Raw genomic sequence first — 18,215 nt, forward strand, 5'->3', positions numbered from 1 at the left:
AAAAAAAAAAAAAAAAAAAAAAAAAAAAAAAAAAAAAAAAAAGGATCATTTTAATTTTTAAATGCAAAATATGTTGCACTTTACCTTTGATATTCCAAGGTTCCCATGGTCATTTAGAAAAATAAAGCAGGAAATTCTAAGGCCTTAGCATCTACTTTAATAAGATGTTTGCATTTATAAAAATAACAAGAAACTGAGGGTTTGCTGAAGGAGCACAGGGCCTACAAGTATTTCCTCATTCCTGTCCCTGTGCCTGGAGGCCCAGCTAAGCATTCTGTTTCTGAGAAACTCCCCTTGTCGCAGAGTCTGAATTAGTCAGTCCCCCTTCTGGGCTCCCACTGAAATCCCAAATCACATCTGTTATAAAACATTGCATTACAGGCAGTGATCATGTATGTCTCTCTCTTTCTCAGTCCTTCCAGAAGATATGTCGGTCCTTGGAGGACAAGTGCAGTTATTTTGTTCCCTTGGTGTATCTAGATCCCAGCATGCGATGTGCCTGGAGTTTATCAGCAGTTCTCAAACTCTGGCATGTATCAGTCAGAACCTCCCTGAGGACTTGTGTGCACAGACCGGGGCCTGCCCTTCCAGTATCTTACTCAGAGGCCAGGGTGGGGTCCGAGAGTGTGCATCTCCAACAGGTTCTCAGGTGCTGCTGCCATGCTGGGCCCGCTGACAGCCACTGCAGAAAACTTTTTTTTCTCTTTTTTTTGGCAGTTAAAGACAGGTTTTCTTTAGTTAAAACCTGAGAGGTGCTCCTGGCCAATTTGGTCAGGAGCGCTCTCTCTTACAGACTAGGAGTATATATTGGTTTTAGGGTGAGGGGGATGATCAGAAGCTTGGAATGTGCCTGTGTGAGGGAGAAGTTTTATGGCAGGGTTGGAATATCACTGGGAGGAGGGGAGTTTATCTTGGGGAAGGCATCTTTCCGGCCAGAGGGGGGTTATCTCGAGACTGGCATCTTCCCAGCCAGAGGGGGTTTATCTTGGGGCTAGCATGTCTCTGGTCGAGGCTAGCATATCTCTGGTCTGGGAGGAGTTTGGAACATTTCTGGTTGGAGATGTTATTTGTGATTTATGGTCATGCTGACCTTAGTCATTAGGCTGATGCCCTTTGAATTTAGGCAGTTTTTTTTATTAAGGTGAACTTTAGGATGATGGGCTTGTCCAAGATGGCAATGCTCCTGCTCTGTCGAGCCAGACCCTATAGTTATAAAAAAGATGAGGGATGGCGTGTTCTTTCTTTTTTTTTTTTTTTTTTTTTTTTTGAGACGGAGTCTCGCTCTGTCGCCCAGGCTGGAGTGCAGTGGCCGGATCTCAGCTCACTGCAAGCTCCGCCTCCTGGGTTCACGCCATTCTCCCGCCTCAGCCTCCCGAGTAGCTGGGACCACAGGCGCCCGCCACCTCGCCCGGCTAATTTTTTGTATTTTTTAGTAGAGACGGGGTTTCACCGTGTTAGCCAGCATGGTCTCGATCTTCTGACCTCGTGATCCGCCCGTCTCGGCCTCCCAAAGTGCTGGGATTACAGGCTTGAGCCACCGCGCCCGGCCGGCGTGTTCTTTCTGGCTACTTCCTCACTGTAGGAAACTTTTAATGGACTAACTTGTGAAATAAAATGTGACTCTGGAACTGATTTACTAAATATGCAACTGTTTCTGGATCTCAAAGGAGCTCATGAGATGAGTAAGAAATGGGGGTCTGAGAGCAAAGACAAGATTCCTTCTGTTACAAGCTACATACAACACCTAATCCACTCCTCAGAATTGTCAAGGGAGCTTTAAGAAATGTGTGCGTGCTATTTCTTATGGGGTTCTATTCCCCAGAAATACTGATTGTCCTGATCTGGGGCACAGTAAGGCACCCTCTTTTTCAAAAGCCCCTCAGCTGGTTACAAGGCATGATCAAGGTTCAAAAGCTACTGCTTTAAGAAAAAAGAAAAAAACCATCTCCCACTTTTTTTGGGTTCAGTCACTAATGTGCAAAACCAAGTAATGTGATGCAGTCTTAAGCAGGGAACAAGAGATCCCCATTCTGAGGATTTGTAGCAATATACGAACATGACTCCTGGTACACTTATATGCACAATATATTATATTACGAGTGGCCAATAACTGCAGCTAATCACCTGCTGACTATAGCAACCTCACCTAGAGAGAAGCTGGTATCCAGAACCCCTGGTGTGGCTCAATTTTGATGCTGATGGTGAGCATGAGACAGGGAGAGCCAGGAGACTGTGAGGGGAGGAGTTGTTCTGTGACCTAAGACAAGTAACTGACATAGAAATATGTGAGCAAATGACAGCTCAAGCCACATTGCTCTCCTGTGCTCTGGACCACCGTATTCTACTGCCTCTTGGACTTCTCCATCGGAGCAATTCAAGCTCAATACACCTAAAAGCTGAATATTCATATTGCACTCTCCTGCCCTTCCCCTCCCTGCCCTTCCCTTCTCTGCAGTCCCATTGACTTCCCAGCCTGTGTGATTGCATTCAGGATCTATCCAGGCTTCCAAGTGAGAAGCCTGGGTGTCAATCTGGGCTTCTGTCTTTCTTATGCTGCTACATATACTTATCAACCAGTTCTGCCTCCTGATCAGTCCCAGAGTCCCCTGTCCTGAATCTTCCTTGCTCTTGCTTCATTGTCTCTGGTAATAGTGACAAACCTCCCTGTTTCCAGTGCCACCCCTGCAGTCCATTCCCCAAACCACAGCTGCAGCCATCTTTCTAAAACACCAAACACAGCATGTCAGTTCACAGTCACTTCTCTTTCACACAGGACAAAATCCAAAGCCACAGGATGGAGCTCTCTGTGAACTGTAGGTAGCCTTACCATTTATTCCTTCTCTTCCTGCCATTTGAATTACTAGCACTCTCAAGAACTTTGCTCCTATTGGCACTGCTTGTGCAATGTCCTCCACAACCTATTCTCTGGGGAAATAACCATATAACCAAATAGCTCAAATGAGCAATCCCTTCCATTTGTGGCTAAACGTGCTCTCCTCCCCGTGTAGAATTAAAGGCAAAGACTGAATTCAAAAGTCATCCTTTGTCCTGGGAAGAGTTCTGTCATTAATTCTGTGACATTGTTTCACACTTATTATCTCTAGCTTTCTCTTCCTCCAGTTGACTTCCAGACACTTAAGGGCAAGTACCAAGTCTAATTTATTTTTACATCTCAACATATGGATGGAACAGTGTAAATCACTCATGATGGCTCAAACATAAAGAAAAAAAAAAGCCTAAGTTGTAACAGGTACCAATACTTGCCCTTCTACTCAAAGGGCAAACAATCATGGTTGACTTATGTAATTATTTAAACTAAGTCAGGGCCATGTGTGCTGCCCCGCTAGTAATGGTGTAATTGCAGGTGTACTTAGGGCTGTCCGCAAGGCATTCTCATTGGGTGCGTTGTCCCCTAAATTATAACTTGAGTCTTTTGTTAATGAGAAGTTCTAGATATATTCAGAAAGGACACTTGGACTCCGGGTCTCTCCCTGAAAACCCACCAGAACGAGATACAACTTCGATCAGAGAGAGAAATTCTACTCCCCCATGTTAGTGTTTTCATACTGCTTGCTAAAGCAAGCTGCTGAAACTGGTGGGAGTAAAATTTATTCTAAGCATATGCAATTCACAGATGCTCAGTCCACAGGACCAGTCATCTGATACTGAACTTCAGGGCCTTCAGGGTTTGAAATGTTAAATCTAGCACTTACTTTCTAGGGGCTCAGTAAACACGTCCCCAATGTTCCAGGCCCCAGCTACCCCTCCTGCTCCCAACTGGCTCAAGGAACTTTCTAGACAACTGGATTGAGTGTATCTATCTAAATGTGTAGCAAGAAAGCTTTACCAGATGACTCTGAAAAAGTGAAAATTACAGGCAAACTAGTTATTTGAATAAGTTCCAATGCCTGGATTCTTGCCAAATTCAAACTGGCCAGCTTGTGCCTATGGGCCCAATGGAGGACAATCTAATGATGTTGTCCAAAGAGCCAACTGCTGAAATTTTCTTAGAAAATTCAGCCCTGTAGGAGGAAAATGAAAAAGAATGAATGAGAAAACACTATGATGTTTAATGGGGATGGCCTACAGGAACAAGTTAAGATTTATACTCTATTCTCTATGGGTTAGTGGTTCAAGAATAAACCAGTAATAATTAACTGAGACTAAAAATGTTTATCACCATAATTTCAAATGTCTGTAAGTGACAAAAGGAAACAAAAATGGAAAGAATCTGAGGAACAGAATCTGTGTTTTTTTTTTTTTTTTTTTTTGAGACGGAGTCACACTGTCATGCGGGCTAGAGTGCAGTGTCGTGATCTTGGCTCACCGCAACCTCCGCCTTCCAGGTTCAAGTGATTCTCCTGCCTCAGCCTCCTGAGTAGCTGGGATTACAGGCACCCACCACCACGCCCAGCTAATTTTTTTTTGTATTTTCAGTAGACACCAGGTTTCTCTGTGTTAGCCAGCATGGTCTCAAACTCCTGACCTCATGATTCGCCTGCCTCAGCCTCCCAAAGTGTTGGGATTATAGGCATGAGCCACCGCGCCCAGCCCAGAATCTTGTTTTAAAAATTGTATTTATAGGGAAGCAACATGTGGGTGAACCATATTCGAAAACTTTGAAATTTTCTCAAAACATACCCCTATTAGTAAAACCTAACGTTAAATAAGCTCATAACTAGAGTACATATGAAGTCAAAATTAAAACACGCACACACAGGCCACAGACACACACACAAGTCACATGGCAAGGGCTACACTGTGTTGCAAGTGGGTTCTGCAACAGGCGAAATGTCCTCAACATTGTGACCCATCCCTATTCCAGGGCACCAGCCTGGGGTTACCTTCCCTTCAGTGCCCATAATCATCAGTTGCCTTTAATATTAGAGTTGGTTTGTCACTCTCATCAAAAAAGTTTCAGATGCTAGCTGCTAGTCTTGGAGCTTGGATCAAAGAAAAAACAAAGAATATTTTCTTTTCAAACAGGGAGGAATCCTTCATCTTTACTGAGACTACTTCTAAAAACATTTCAGAACATGTTAGTGCTGTCACGTGGACCACGTGTAATTATGCAGCACAACGGACTTTTGGCAATCGGTGTCTTCAAACCAGAAGTTTTTGAAAAATTATGAGTGATGAAACTAAATACGTGAAGCCAGAAATTACCGTTAAAACCTATTGGAGCTCTCAGCCAGTTTCTTGTATTCTGTGCTAGAGCCGTGTGGGTCTAACACACAGACCACTGGTGTCCCTTCCAGATTTGAAAGCAATCTGGAAGCAAGAGCAGAAACCCTTAAAACTCACCCCCCTTCACCCTTTAACCCAGAATATCTAGCATATTCTATGCACTCAGTAAATATTCACTGAATTCAGAAACAACAGCTCAGAAGCCTGAAGGGTCAAAGTGACTTGTCCACCTTCGCCCTGGGCTGGAGTGAGAAGAAAGGTCCCAGTTGCCAAGCCAGGCTTGGGCTTTCTAGATCTGACCTCCTTTGAGGAGGGAGGGTGGTAGATCTCACTTCGGATACCATTAATATCCCCACTTTGGTTTCTCTTTAAGACAGCTGGGACGTACTGAATAGGAACATCTCCAGAAGTGGGGCTGGGCAGGCTTATTTCCACAAAGCTCCCTCAGTTGGGAATTCTGACTCGCCTTGGAATACTTTCCAGAGTCCCTTCTGGAGAGCACCTTCATTCTGTAAGAGGCAGGGCTTTGCTTAGCACCGCTCAAGCAGTCTCCACTCCATGCTCACTGACCTAGGGATGCAGCTGCCTCCATGGAAGGTGACCGAACAGAGGGCTGAGGAACTCTGAAGGAACGCAGACTGCTGGACAGCCCGCGTTGAAGCTTCAGACAGACCCATCTTCATGAGCTGGCTCCCTGGGCCCTTTCCCGTTGCCAGCTCTGTCATTAGATATTCGCACACACCTGATTTGGATCTCCTGAAACCAGAACTCGGACGAGGCAGTGGAGTTTGGAAGTTGAGAGAGGGATCTGGAGTCGGAAGCCCCTGGTGTGAGTTTCACATCTGCCTCCTACCAGCGGTGGGAAAGTCACTTTAGTTCTTTGTACCTCAGTTTCCCACATAGGAGGAGAGTGTACACCTCTTATGCTTAATGTGGGGATTAGGACGCATGAAACGGTGTCTGGCAGTCATTACGTCTAAGAGCAGCAAGTCCAGAAGTTAGCATGTCCCAGAACCAAACAAAACCCTCACTAAACAAAGTGCATCTTGAATAAAATCGACTGAATTTGATAGACACAGGTCTCAAACAAATTTCTGTTAAAAGAGCTCATCTCCTACTTTAATAATTTGCCCCTGAAAATTCAGTCTTTTATGTTACTGTAACAGAATAGCGCCTGTTCACCTACTCTCTCTGTCTTCAGGAGCTTTCTGTTTTGAGTGAATATGGGATAAACAGGCAAATTAAGTGGTATTTATATTTTTCTCAGGAACAAATCTCCAATCACTAACAGTGGTGTTCAAGCAAGTAACATCAAAGAATGAGAACCCCACTGGAAGAAGAAAAGTGATGCTTTGGAGGTGCTCTGAGGGTTTAATTTAAAATAAAGGGAAGAGTCTCTTCGGCAGAGACAGGGCTGACACCTGACTTACAGGACCCGCAGTCAGCCCCCAGGCAGGCAGGAGGGGCCCTGCAAGCTCAGCAGAGAAGAAACCTTTCCACCAGTTCCTTCCATGAAAAGAGGAATCTTTTATTATTGGAACCACACCCCACCTTTTCCCTCTTTCCTATATTTGGCAACATTGTTAAAATTCCAGATGTCCTCAAAGAGCTCTTTGCATTGGCGAGTAATCTCTCCGGAGACTTTAACAATCCTTCTTCCGTCCGGTGATCCCCAAACCTGGCTCCCCAACAGATCACATGAAAAGCATTAAAAAAAATCCCATGTCCAGGTCTTGCCCCGTGCCAATTAAATCAGAATGTCTGGGGGCGGGATTCAGACACTGGTTTTTGTTTTGATTTTTTTTTTTTTTAATCCCAGGTAATTCTAACGTGCAGCAAGATCTGGGAACCACTGTTCTATGTCTTGCCCCTCCCCCAACGACCGCGCTGGGCACCAAACCCCAACTCCCCATGCCAGTGACATCAACAGCAAGTATGGGCCTGGCTCTTGGAACCCGCGCAGCTCAAGGCTGGAATTGTGCAATTAAACCTTCCGAGGCATGTTTCCCGTGTCAAGTGGGTTTATGGTCGGTAGTCACGAAGCCAGACTCGCTCATGTTCTGTCTGGACACTTGGCACACTTGAACCAGGGACATCAATCCGGTGTGTGTGTGTGTGTGTGTGTGTGTGTGTGTGTGTAAGACAGGTTTAATATTTTGGTTGGCTCAATGTCAAATTCTTCAGACAGCAAAAAGAAACATCTAAGAAAGAAACTCTCCGGGTTTTGAGGAGAAAAGTTTGCTGTGAGCCCCATTTTGGAACACCGTGGTGCTGGCCAGGATGATCTCTGCTTCCTGGGCTTCTGCACTAGAGGCCGCGATCCCCCCAGCAGTGGCCGGACAGCCGCGTCCCCCTCCACCGCGAAGCCCAGGCGCGACCGAAGGGCTGCAGGTGGGGCAGACCCGGACGTCCCCGCGAGGCGGCCACCGAACGAGAGCCCGGGGCTTTCTGCGCGGGCGCCCAGGAGGGATCTCGGGTCCCCAGGAGGTGGGGGGCATACCTGGACCGGCAAGACGAGGGCGCGCCGGGTGAGGCGAGCGGCCGGGGTCTGCGCCCAAGGTGCGGGTCGGACCCCACCTGCCTTTTGCCAACGAGGAAGCTAACCGCCGCCAGCACCACCCCTTCCCAGGCGCCGCAGGTGGTGGCGGACTTCTCCCAGCTCCCAGGTTGAGGCTGCGACTGCACACCTGGGAACGAGGATCGCGGGGACCTGGAGAGGGGCCGGGGTCAGGCTGGCCGGCGCCGGCTTCAGTTTGAGACCTGCGCGGAGGGCGGAGGCGGGGAGGTTCGCTCAGGAAGCCGCCTGTCCCGCGGGGTTCGAAGGGAGGCTTTATTTTCGGGGTCCTTCCTCAGCTTCCCTAAACAGCGCAGCCTCGGCGGGTGGGCAGCGCCAGCCCCTCGGGTGCGCGCCCCCACCCCGCCGCGCCCTGGGAAGACAGCGCGGGGCGCACGTGCGGGACCCCAGCCCCAGGCACCCACCCGCACGGGGCTTTCGCCTACTGACGCCGATCCCGCGCAGCGGGGCGGGGAAAGTGAGGGTGGAAAGTTGGGAGCGGTTCGGGGCGCCGGAGGTCCGGGCGGCCGTTTCCCCACCGGCCCGCAGCCCAGTGCCCCACGCGTCTCCTCCCCCGCCCGCCCCAGACTCTCCTGGCCCAAGAACGAAACGTCCCGTTCCTCCCGCGGTCCCGGCCGGCGGCGCAGCTGATCTCAAGGAAACAGGAAAGGACGGGCGGGGGCGCGGGCGCCGAGCCGGTGCGCCGGTGCGCGGCTGGGCTGGCTGCGGGGTCCGGGGCGCGATCCGGGGGCAGCGCAGGAGCCGGCGAGACACGCCCTTACCTTTCTTTTCCTCCAGAGCCCGACTCGCGGGGCAGAGCGCAGCCAGCAGCGCCAGGAGCGCGGCCCCGGCCGTCCCGGAGGGTCGCATAGCTGCTCCCCGAAGAGCTAGCTCCGGCTCTCCGGATCAATAGTGGACGGAGTCAGGCGGCCGTGCGCGGTGGTTGTGGCGTTAGCGGCGAGGCGGGGACTCAGGCGGACGCCGACGAGGTGGCCTGTCGTCCGGTCTGGGCGGCGGCGGCCGCCGGGGCTAGCTCGGGACTCCGGCCGCTTTGGCCGCGGCGGGCGCGCACACCGTGCCGGGGGCGGAGGCTGCTGCGGCCGCGCTGCGCCGGGGGCTGCCCGGACGTCTAGCTCGCGCGGGCCGGGGCGCGGGGAGGCAGGGCGGGAGGAGGAGGGACCAGGCGGCGGAGGAGGGATCGGGAGGAGCAGAGGAGGAGGAGAATGAGAGGAGGAGGGAGGAGAACCAGCCGCGGGGACCCAAGGCCAGCGGCCGCCGGAGGCGGTGGACAGCGGTGGCCCCCGCGGGACCCGGTCTCCCGCGGGAAGCGGGTGGCGCGCGGGAGGGGAGCGGGTGCCCTGAGGAGTTAATTTCCGTGAGGGGCGTTCCCAGCACTGCCCCTCTGGACTGGGTCTCCGCAGACTTGCAGGCCCAGCCTATGTCGAGGTCGAGCCAAATCTGTGCCAGGGTCCCCTTCCCCCTTTCCCTTCTTTTGTTTTACAGAACAAACTTCTACCAGCTTTAGACAGACTGGCCGAGCCCTAGAGCCAGCGTCGAATAATGGCACCGACGGGGAAACTGCTCCTTTATTCGAGTCCCCACCTCCCCTGCAGCACCCAGGGATCCTCGCGGGGATCAGAGGCTGGCCTGGCAGCTGAGGAGGTCGCTTTCCCCGCGCGGCAGGGGTGCCAGACGTCCGAGGTGGGGCTCTAAAATCCGAGGGTCCTTCAGATCCCGTGAAGCACCCTAGAAATCGTCTGAAATGAGGGCACCCAACTTTGGGCGCAGAGACAGGCCTCCTCAATGTTTACTGCAACCGGCCGTGGGTACTTTGAAGCCAATGTGTGAAGCACGTTACTTCGCAAAAGTGAAGCTCTTGGAATAAAGGCTTGACACAAACAGCTGTGGAGATGCTTTTAGAGAGGCTAAGTGTCCCACTGCACCGGTAGCTCCCGCAGGAGAAATGCCAGGGAAGTTCGCGAAAGTTTGGCCGAAAGAAACTGAGCTGCTTTAGGCTGCAAGAACTTGAGCTACATTCCTTTGGCAAGTCCACCCCATCCCCACTGTTGCTTCTCCTGCAGTAAGAATGTCCTCTAGGTCCATGTTACAGTCAGACCCCTCCTCTCTTCACGAGATTCACTAGGACCTTCAGGCCTGATTCAACAACCCTGATCTCCCGGCTCTGTCAAAAATCATAATCCTGAAGTAAGTGGAGCTACAGATCTGCCCTTTGCTGTCTCTGAAGGGGAGCAACCTTGCATCTTTCCTCCGCATCCAGCGAAGTGTTTGTGCCTGGGTTTCACACCCTGCAGCCTGAACGGTGGGTTTTTCACCAGGGCAAGTGCAGACAGACACAAGGCTCCTCACCGCCCGCACAACCTGTAACTTCCCTGTGAATTAGGAGAAGTAATTTGTTCCTTTGTTTTAGCGAATCAGTACAGCCACTGTGCGTTGAAGTCAGCCCCTAGATGCAGAGATCGTGAAGGCTCTGCAGGCACATGTGTGCTTCCTGCACACCTGGGCTGAGAGCAGTCCGTATAGAAACACAGAGACAAAAAACAAAACTAGAGAAAGGCAAATGTGAAGCACAGCAGTGGAACATAAAATGAAGACAGGAGTGAGTCTTACAATAAAAGACCTAAATATGATAAACTTGTGTGTATTCACTTAACAACTGCCGCAAATTTGGTTCTAAACTATATTTTCTGTCAAGGGAATGTGACCTATGTGCACAAGTCACAACACAAATCAATTTAAGCTACAACTGGTTTGTAAGACTGCACAGGCATTTCTCCTTTGAGTGACCAAAAAAAACAGTATGTTAGAACATCAGTTCTCACTACGTTAGGACTATATGAGACAACAGTCTTCATAGTACGGCTTGTATATTCTTCAATGTGATCTGATGGCATCACAAGAAACAGAGCTTTTTGTAAAGAATTACTAGACACATACACAGCTCAATACTGGGATGGATTCCAGGGAACAGAGAAGAATGGGTTTGCTGAACATCCTCCTGGGACATCTATGTAAAGTTTGCGTTTCTCCTTTGAACTTTTTATACAAAAGCTGACATTCATGTTGATTTTTTTTTTTTTTTTTTTTTTTTTGAGACGGAGTCTTACTGTGTCGCCCAGGCTGGAGTGCAGTGGCCGGATCTCAGCTCACTGCAAGCTCCGCCTCCCGGGTTCACGCCATTCTCCTGCCTCAGCCTCCCAAGTAGCTGGGACTACAGGTGCCCACCACCTCACCCGGCTAGTTTTTTGTATTTTTTAGTAGAGACGGGGTTTCACCGGGTTAGCCAGGATGGTCTCGATCTCCTGACCTCGTGATCTGCCCATCTCGGCCTCCCAAAGTGCTGGGATTACAGGCTTGAGCCACCACGCCCGGCCCATTCATGTTGATTTTGTAGTCCTTGGCTAGTACCTGGAGTGGGCTGATAACTGTGTTACTTGGTAAGTAAAGAACTGTATGGCCAAGCAGGCAATAATGACGGCCTCTTGAGAGAGATAAGGAGCCTGACACAGTTAGGGCCCTGCATAGTTTGGGCTCCAGCTCACAGCCTCTGTGGAGGGTGGTCCCAGATCATGGCCCGGACAGAGGCTGGGTGCCATGTGCCACCACCATAAGAATGACAATAGCAGCCCAGTTGCTGCGCTAAGCAATGGTCAGACTAAGCTTATCTGATAACCTATGAGCCGGTTAGTACTTGTATCTGCCTCTTATAGCAATGTGATTCTGTGGCCTCAAGAAGTGGCCAGGATCCCAAAGTATACTTGCTAGTATGAGAGGCCAACTTTGAACCCAAGGCAGAGCCATGTTTTATCCCTCTTGTCCAGCAACGCTTCTAAATCTGAGACAAATGGTGATGTCAGGACCTAAAATTCTATTTCATAATATCTTGGAAATTTGTTAGGGTGAATAATACCAAAATTTCTGCTTGGCCAACAAAAATTATAGATAAAGCCTTCATGTGTGCTATATTAGCAAGTATGTACTAAGACTCTAGTATTTCCCTTAATAAATCTCGTGTCTGTCAATTTTAATAACACAGATGGTTCCATCCCTTTGCCAGCTGTACATGAGAAACTTTTCCTCTGATGAGCGGTTATCCTCTTAGAAGAAGTTTCTGAGTATGTTGAATAAGAGTTTAGTCTTGTCTTTAAGGAATGTGGCTCTGAATTTTCTAAAACCAAATTCTCTGTGAAAGGGGAGGAAAAACAGGTTATTTGGCAGGGTGAAGATCTGAGGTCTTCAAATATTCTAAGTTCCATCTTAGGCAAAAGGCATTTGACCACCTGTTTTCTCTGGCTTGGAGGTCAAAGTAAAGATTGATTAGAAAAAAAAAAAAAAAAAAAACCCTTGGTGGCAGAGTTTAGACTTTCAAAAAATATGTTTTATAAACTACTGGAGCTAAGTAAAAGCAGAATAAGCTATTTGAGAGTGGAAAGGGCTTTTTTGAGAAAGATTTTTGTGCGAGAACAGTAAGTACTAATGGAGGTTGTGAATTAAGGACTGACACAAGTTCCTTCTAACTCTAAAGTTCCTTAAGAAAATGCACTTCTAAAATAGGTTTTCACTTAAACATATGTTCACTTGACAGCTCTTCTAAGGATATATGTTAAGGAGATACAAGAATCTGGTAAGAGCTTTGCCTCTAGGGAGGAGAACTAGGTAGCTCGGGGTCAGGGGTTTGTAGGGAGACTTGTTTTTCAATTATTTGTCTTTCTATACCGTTGGGAGTTTGTACTGGGAGCATTAATCACCTATTTCTGCAAGGTAAGTGTGGCCCCTGCCGAGGTTCAGGGACACTCCTGGGGGCAGTCTTTTATGGTTTCTGAGACTGTTTATTCCTTCTCCTTGAAGGAAGTCATTTGCCTTAAGCTCTGAGTTGAGATCCATCTCTTCCAGAATATGGAAGAAGCAGCTTTTTCAAGGGATAATGCTCTGACAGAAAACTGCTGAAGCATTTCTCCTTTGTCATTGGTATGCTTCATCATCTCTGGAGTTGAGGGTTACATGTCACTATAGGAGGCATGATTGGCACTCCATTCTAGCAACAAGTAGAAAGCTGAGCAAACAGAAAAATTAACACCTCTTCTTAGATCTTTCAGAGAATTGAGGTCATCGGGCAAACCACTGTCCCCCAAATTGGAGAGACAGGCAAACACAGAGGCACAACCTCCAGGGGCAGAAAGCAGCACACAGAAACCTCCAAGGACCCAGTGCCGGGTGAGAAAGTTCACCCTGTAATTGAGAAATTGCAGGAGGCTCAGTATGGGCAGCTCTGCGAATTAAGAACTCCAGCAGAGCCCAGTCATGGCGCAGGGTGGTATGAGACACTTGAGAGTGTTACTTCCTGGAGCTCTGCCAGGTCCTTACAACGAATATTAGGGGGAAAATCTCATCATGCTTCTGGCAGTGGAAGGAGAAGGGGAACCATTTTGAAATAGGTTGGAACATTCTATTATTAATAGAAGGTCTGCCCTCAGGAGAAATTATTTCACTAGAGGCCTAACCTGGTGTTTTATCAGAGCGTGATCTGCCTGGAGCAAGGGAAATATACAACTCCATCCCCCTCCAACTGTTCTGTATCATCTAAGGGGCTGGGGAACCCGAGAGCAAGCTGAAGTTCACAGTCCAGGGACACAGGCTCACTGGAAGACTGTGCAATGCTCCCTCTCCCCACAGCTTATCACTACATCACTAGAAGCCTCTTTACTGCAGCTCCTCTTACCCAGTACATCATGTCCACCACAACCAAATTACAAGGCACACTGAAAGGCAAAAGACACCATTTGAAGAGACTGCACAAGCGTCAGAACCAGAATGAGACATGACAGGAACGTTACAACTAACTGCTGTGGTTTGAATGTGTCCCCGAAAAGTTCATATGTTGGAAACTTAATCCGCTGTCCTCATGAATGAATTCACATGGCTATCGTGGTGGTGGGTTAATTCTTGTTCGAGTGGCTGTGTTATAAGAGTAAGCTCTCTTGACACGTGATACCCTCTCCCATGTTATGATGAAGCAAGAAGGCACTCATCAGATGCTAACACCAAACTCTTGGACTCCCCAGTCTCTAAATCAGCTTCTTTTGTCTATAAATCACCCAGTTTGTGGCATTCTGTTATAATCACGGTAACTGGACTAAGACATTATCACATCAGGGATATTAATTATAAAAAACTATGATTAATATGCTAAGAGTTTTAATGGAAAAAATAGACAACATGTAAGACCAGATGGACAATGTAAGCAGAGAAGTGGAATTTTTTTTTTTTTTTTTGAGACAGGGTCTCACTCTGTTGCCCAATCCAGAGTGCAGTGATATGACCTTGGCTCACTGCAACCTCAACTTCCCAGGTTCAGGTAATCCTCCCACCTTAGCCTCCTGAGTAGCTCTGACTACAGGCATGCACCACTACACCTGGCTAATTTTTTGTAGAGATAGAATTTCACTATGTTGCCCAGGCTGGTCTTGAATTCCTGAGACATGAAAGTTTTAAGAAAGAATTTAAAAATTATAGAGATCAAAAACACTGTAAAAGAAACGTAGAATGCTTTTGAAGTACACATTAGTGGGCTGAACATGCTTGAGGAAAGAATATCTGAGCTTGAAGATATGTAAACAGAAACTGCCAAAACTGAAAAGCAGAAAGAAAAATGACTAACAAAAAGGACAAAACAAAACTTTCAAGAACTGTGGGATAATTACATGTAATGGGAATACTGTAAGTAGAAGAAAGAGAAAAAGGAGCAGAAGCAATATTTAAAGCAATAATACAAAAAAATTCCTCCAAATTAATGTCAGACAACAAATCACAGATTTGAGAAGCTCAGAGAACATCAAGAAGATATATGCCAAGAAAATCCAAACAAACAAACAAATGATACCTAGGCATAACATACTCAAACTTCAGAAAATCAAAGGTTAATGAAAAATTCCTAAATGAAGCTAAAGGGAAAAAACACCTTACCTGTAGAGGAACCATAAAGAAAATACCTATAGAGAATATTAGAATTAAATCCAATGTATCCTCAGAAATCATGCAAGCAAGAAGAGAATGGAGTGATCTGGTGAATGTCTTCATCTTTTTGGGCTTCTGTAACAAAATAACATAAATTGATTTACTTGTAAACAACAGAAATTTATTTCTCATAGTTCTGGAGGCTGGGAAATCCAAGATCAAGGTATTTGCAGATATGATGTCTGGTAAGGGCCCACTTCTTCATAGATGGCCATAATTTCACAGTGCTCTTACATGGCAGAAGGAACAAGGCAGCTCTCTGTGGTCTCTTTTATGGCACTAACCCCATTTGTAAGGGCTCCACTCTCATGACATAATCCCCTCCCAAAAACACTCTCTCCTAATAACATCATTTTGAGAACTTACATTTCATCATATACATTTTGGGGGGACATAAACATTCAGTCCATTGCGGTATATTTAGACCGCTAACATTTAAGGTAATTATTGACATAGTTCGATTAATATCTACCTTATTTATTACTATTTTCTATTTGCTGCCCTTGTTCTTCTTCCTGTCTTTTTATTTATTTATTTGTTTATTTTAGAGGCAGGGTCTAACTGTCTTCTAGGAAGGAGTGAAGTGACATGATCACAGCCCACTGCAGCCTCAAATTTCTAGCCTCAGGGGATCTCCTCATCACAGCCTCCTGAGGAGCTGGGACTACAGGCACAGTCCTAGCTAATGCCTGGACTTTTTAAAATTATGTTTTGTAAAGGTAGTGCCTTGCTATGTTGCGCAGGCTGGTCTTAAACTCCTGGCTTGAAGCGATCCTGTCCCCTTGGCCTCCCAAAATGTTGGGAGAAAAAAATCTAAGGCAACTGATTTAAAAAAGTTAAAAACTAAAATAATGCTATGCTAAGAAAAGAGAGAAAATCGAATTTTACAAAATGCTATGTAAAACCCACAGAAGCAGAAAAAGTGTGGAAAACAAAAATAGAAAAAATGAGCAAGGGTGTGGTGACTCACACCTGTAATCCTAGCAAGAAAATCAGCAAAACCAAAAGGTGATTCTTCAAAAAATCAATAAAATTTATAAGCCTCTCACCAGGCTAAGAAACAAAGAGAGGATACACAAATTATGAATATCAAAAATGAAAGAAGGAACATCACTACTGATCTCATGAACATTGAAAGGATAATAAATGATATTATAAACAGCTATACCCACGAATTTAACAACCTCCATGAAATGAACCAATTCCTTGAAATGGAATGTACCAAAAGTCACACAAGAAGAAATCGACAATTAATATAGGCCTGTATCTACTATAGAAATTGAATAAATAACTAATAACCTTCCAAAACAGAAAGCACCAAGCCCAGATGAGATCACTGGTGATTTCCATCAAATACTTAAGAAAGAAATTATATCCATTCTCTACAATCTCTTCCAGAAACTAGAAATAGAGGAAAGACTCCATAATTAATTTTGTGAAGCCAGAATTACCTTAATAGCAAAACCAGAAAGAGATATTACAAGAAAAGAAAGAAAACTGTAGACCAATATCTTTTATGAACATAGATGTAAAAATTCTCAAGAAAATGTGACAAAATCAAATGCAACAAAGTGTAACAAAATTATACATGATGACCAACTGAGATTTATTCCAGATATGCAAGACTGGTTCAACATTTGAAAACTCAATTAGTGTAGTTCATCACATCAACAGATCATATCAACAGATACAGCAAAATTACATGATCGTGTCAATAGATACAGAAGAAAACATTAGACAAAATCCTACACCAATTCATGCTAAAAATTCTCAGTAAACTAAGAATAGAGAAGGATTTCCTCCACTTAATAAAGAACAGTTACAAAAACCTATAGCTAAAATCAGGAGCAAAGCAGGATGTTTCCTTTCACCAGTGGTTTTCAACATTGTATTAGAAGTCCTAGCTAATGCAATAACACACAAAAGAATAAATAAAATGAATACCGATTGGGAGGGAAGAAATAAATCTGTATTTGTTCACTGACAACATAATTATCTCTTAGAAAATCCAAAAGAACCAATTAAAAAGCTCCTGGAACTAATAAGCATTTATAGCAAGTGTGCAGGATACAAGATTAACATACAAAAACCAATCACTTTCCTATATACCAGCAAAGAACTAAGGGAATTTGAAATTAAAAACACATTACCATTTACATTAACACACTGAAATGGAATACTGAGCTATGAATGTAAGAAAATATGTATAAGATCTATAAGAAAAAAACAAAGAACTCTGGTGAAAGATATCAAATAACTAAATAAATGGAGTAATAGTTTGTGTTCATGGTCAGAAAGACTCCATAATGTCAAAATGTCACTTATTCCCAAGTTGATTTGTAGATTAATCCCATTCAAAATTCAAGCAAGTTACTTTGTAAATATTGACTAAATGATTCTAAACTTTATATGGGCAAGCAAAAGACCCACAGTAGCCAACTCTATATTGGAGAACAAAATTGGAAGATCAACACTACCTGATTTCAAGACATATACAACTACAGTAGTCTAGACTGTGTGGTATTGGTGAAAGGATAGACAAATATATCAATGGAACAGAGAGATCAGAAATCGACCCACATTTAGTCAATTGATCTTTGACAAAAAAGAAACACAATACGATAGAGAAAATATAGTCTTTTCAACAAATATTGCTGGAACAAATGGACATCTACATGCAAAAAATGAACGTAGATACAAACCTTACATGCTTTATAAAAACTCAAAACGGATTGTACATATAAATGTAAAATACAAAACTATAAAACACCTAGGAGATAATGTAGGAGAAAACCTAGATGACCTTAGGTATGACAATGACTTTTTAAGTACAAAACCAAAGGCACAATCCATGAAATAAATAGTTTATAAACTGGAGTTTATTAAAATTAAAAAACTTCTGTTCTGAGAAGGACAATGCCAAGGGAAGAAGGCAAGCCATATACTAGAGAAAAATTTGCAAAAGAAACATCTGATAAAGAATTGTTATCCAAAATATACAAAGAACTAAACTCTTAAAACTTAGTAACAAGAGAATAAATAACCTGATTTAAAAATGGGCCACAGCCCTACACAAACACCTCATCAAAGAAGATACACCGATGGCAAGTAAGCTTGTAAAAAGATGTTCAACATCATATGTCATTAGGAAACAGTAAAATACCACTACACATCTATTAGAATGGAAAAAGTTCAGATCAGTGACAACACCAAATTCTGATGAGGATGTAGAACAGTAGGAAGTCTCATTCATTGCTGATGGGAAGGCACAATGGTACAGCCACTTAGGAAGGCAGCTTAGCTGTTTCCTATAAAAGTGTACATACATACTCTTACCATATGATCCAAAGATTTCCCTCCTTGATACTTACCCTAATGACTTGAACACTGTTGTCTACATAAATCTGCCCATGAATATTTATAACAGCTTTATTCATAACTT

At 45.2% G+C, this 18,215-nt stretch overlaps 1 protein-coding gene across 5 annotated transcripts in view; it reads right to left on the bottom strand.

Annotated features, from left to right (window-relative positions):
• Window positions 1–8,870, bottom strand: part of EGFR (epidermal growth factor receptor) — a 194,351-nt gene extending 185,481 nt beyond the window's left edge. For 2 of the 5 annotated variants that reach the window (XM_025378162.1, XM_025378159.1), the window contains exon 1: window positions 8,524–8,868. In XM_025378162.1, coding sequence (XP_025233947.1) covers window positions 8,524–8,611 — 88 coding nt within the window. In that variant the 5' untranslated portion in view covers window positions 8,612–8,868. Of the gene's footprint in view, window positions 1–8,523 lie in introns of all 5 variants that reach the window. The other 3 variants (XM_025378163.1, XM_025378164.1, XM_025378160.1) reach the window with 2 other exon arrangements.
• Between the last annotated feature and the right edge of the window lie 9,345 nt (window positions 8,871–18,215).

The sequence above is a fragment of the Theropithecus gelada genome, chromosome 3 (assembly GCF_003255815.1).
Source record: "Theropithecus gelada isolate Dixy chromosome 3, Tgel_1.0, whole genome shotgun sequence".
NCBI lineage: Eukaryota > Metazoa > Chordata > Mammalia > Primates > Cercopithecidae > Theropithecus > Theropithecus gelada.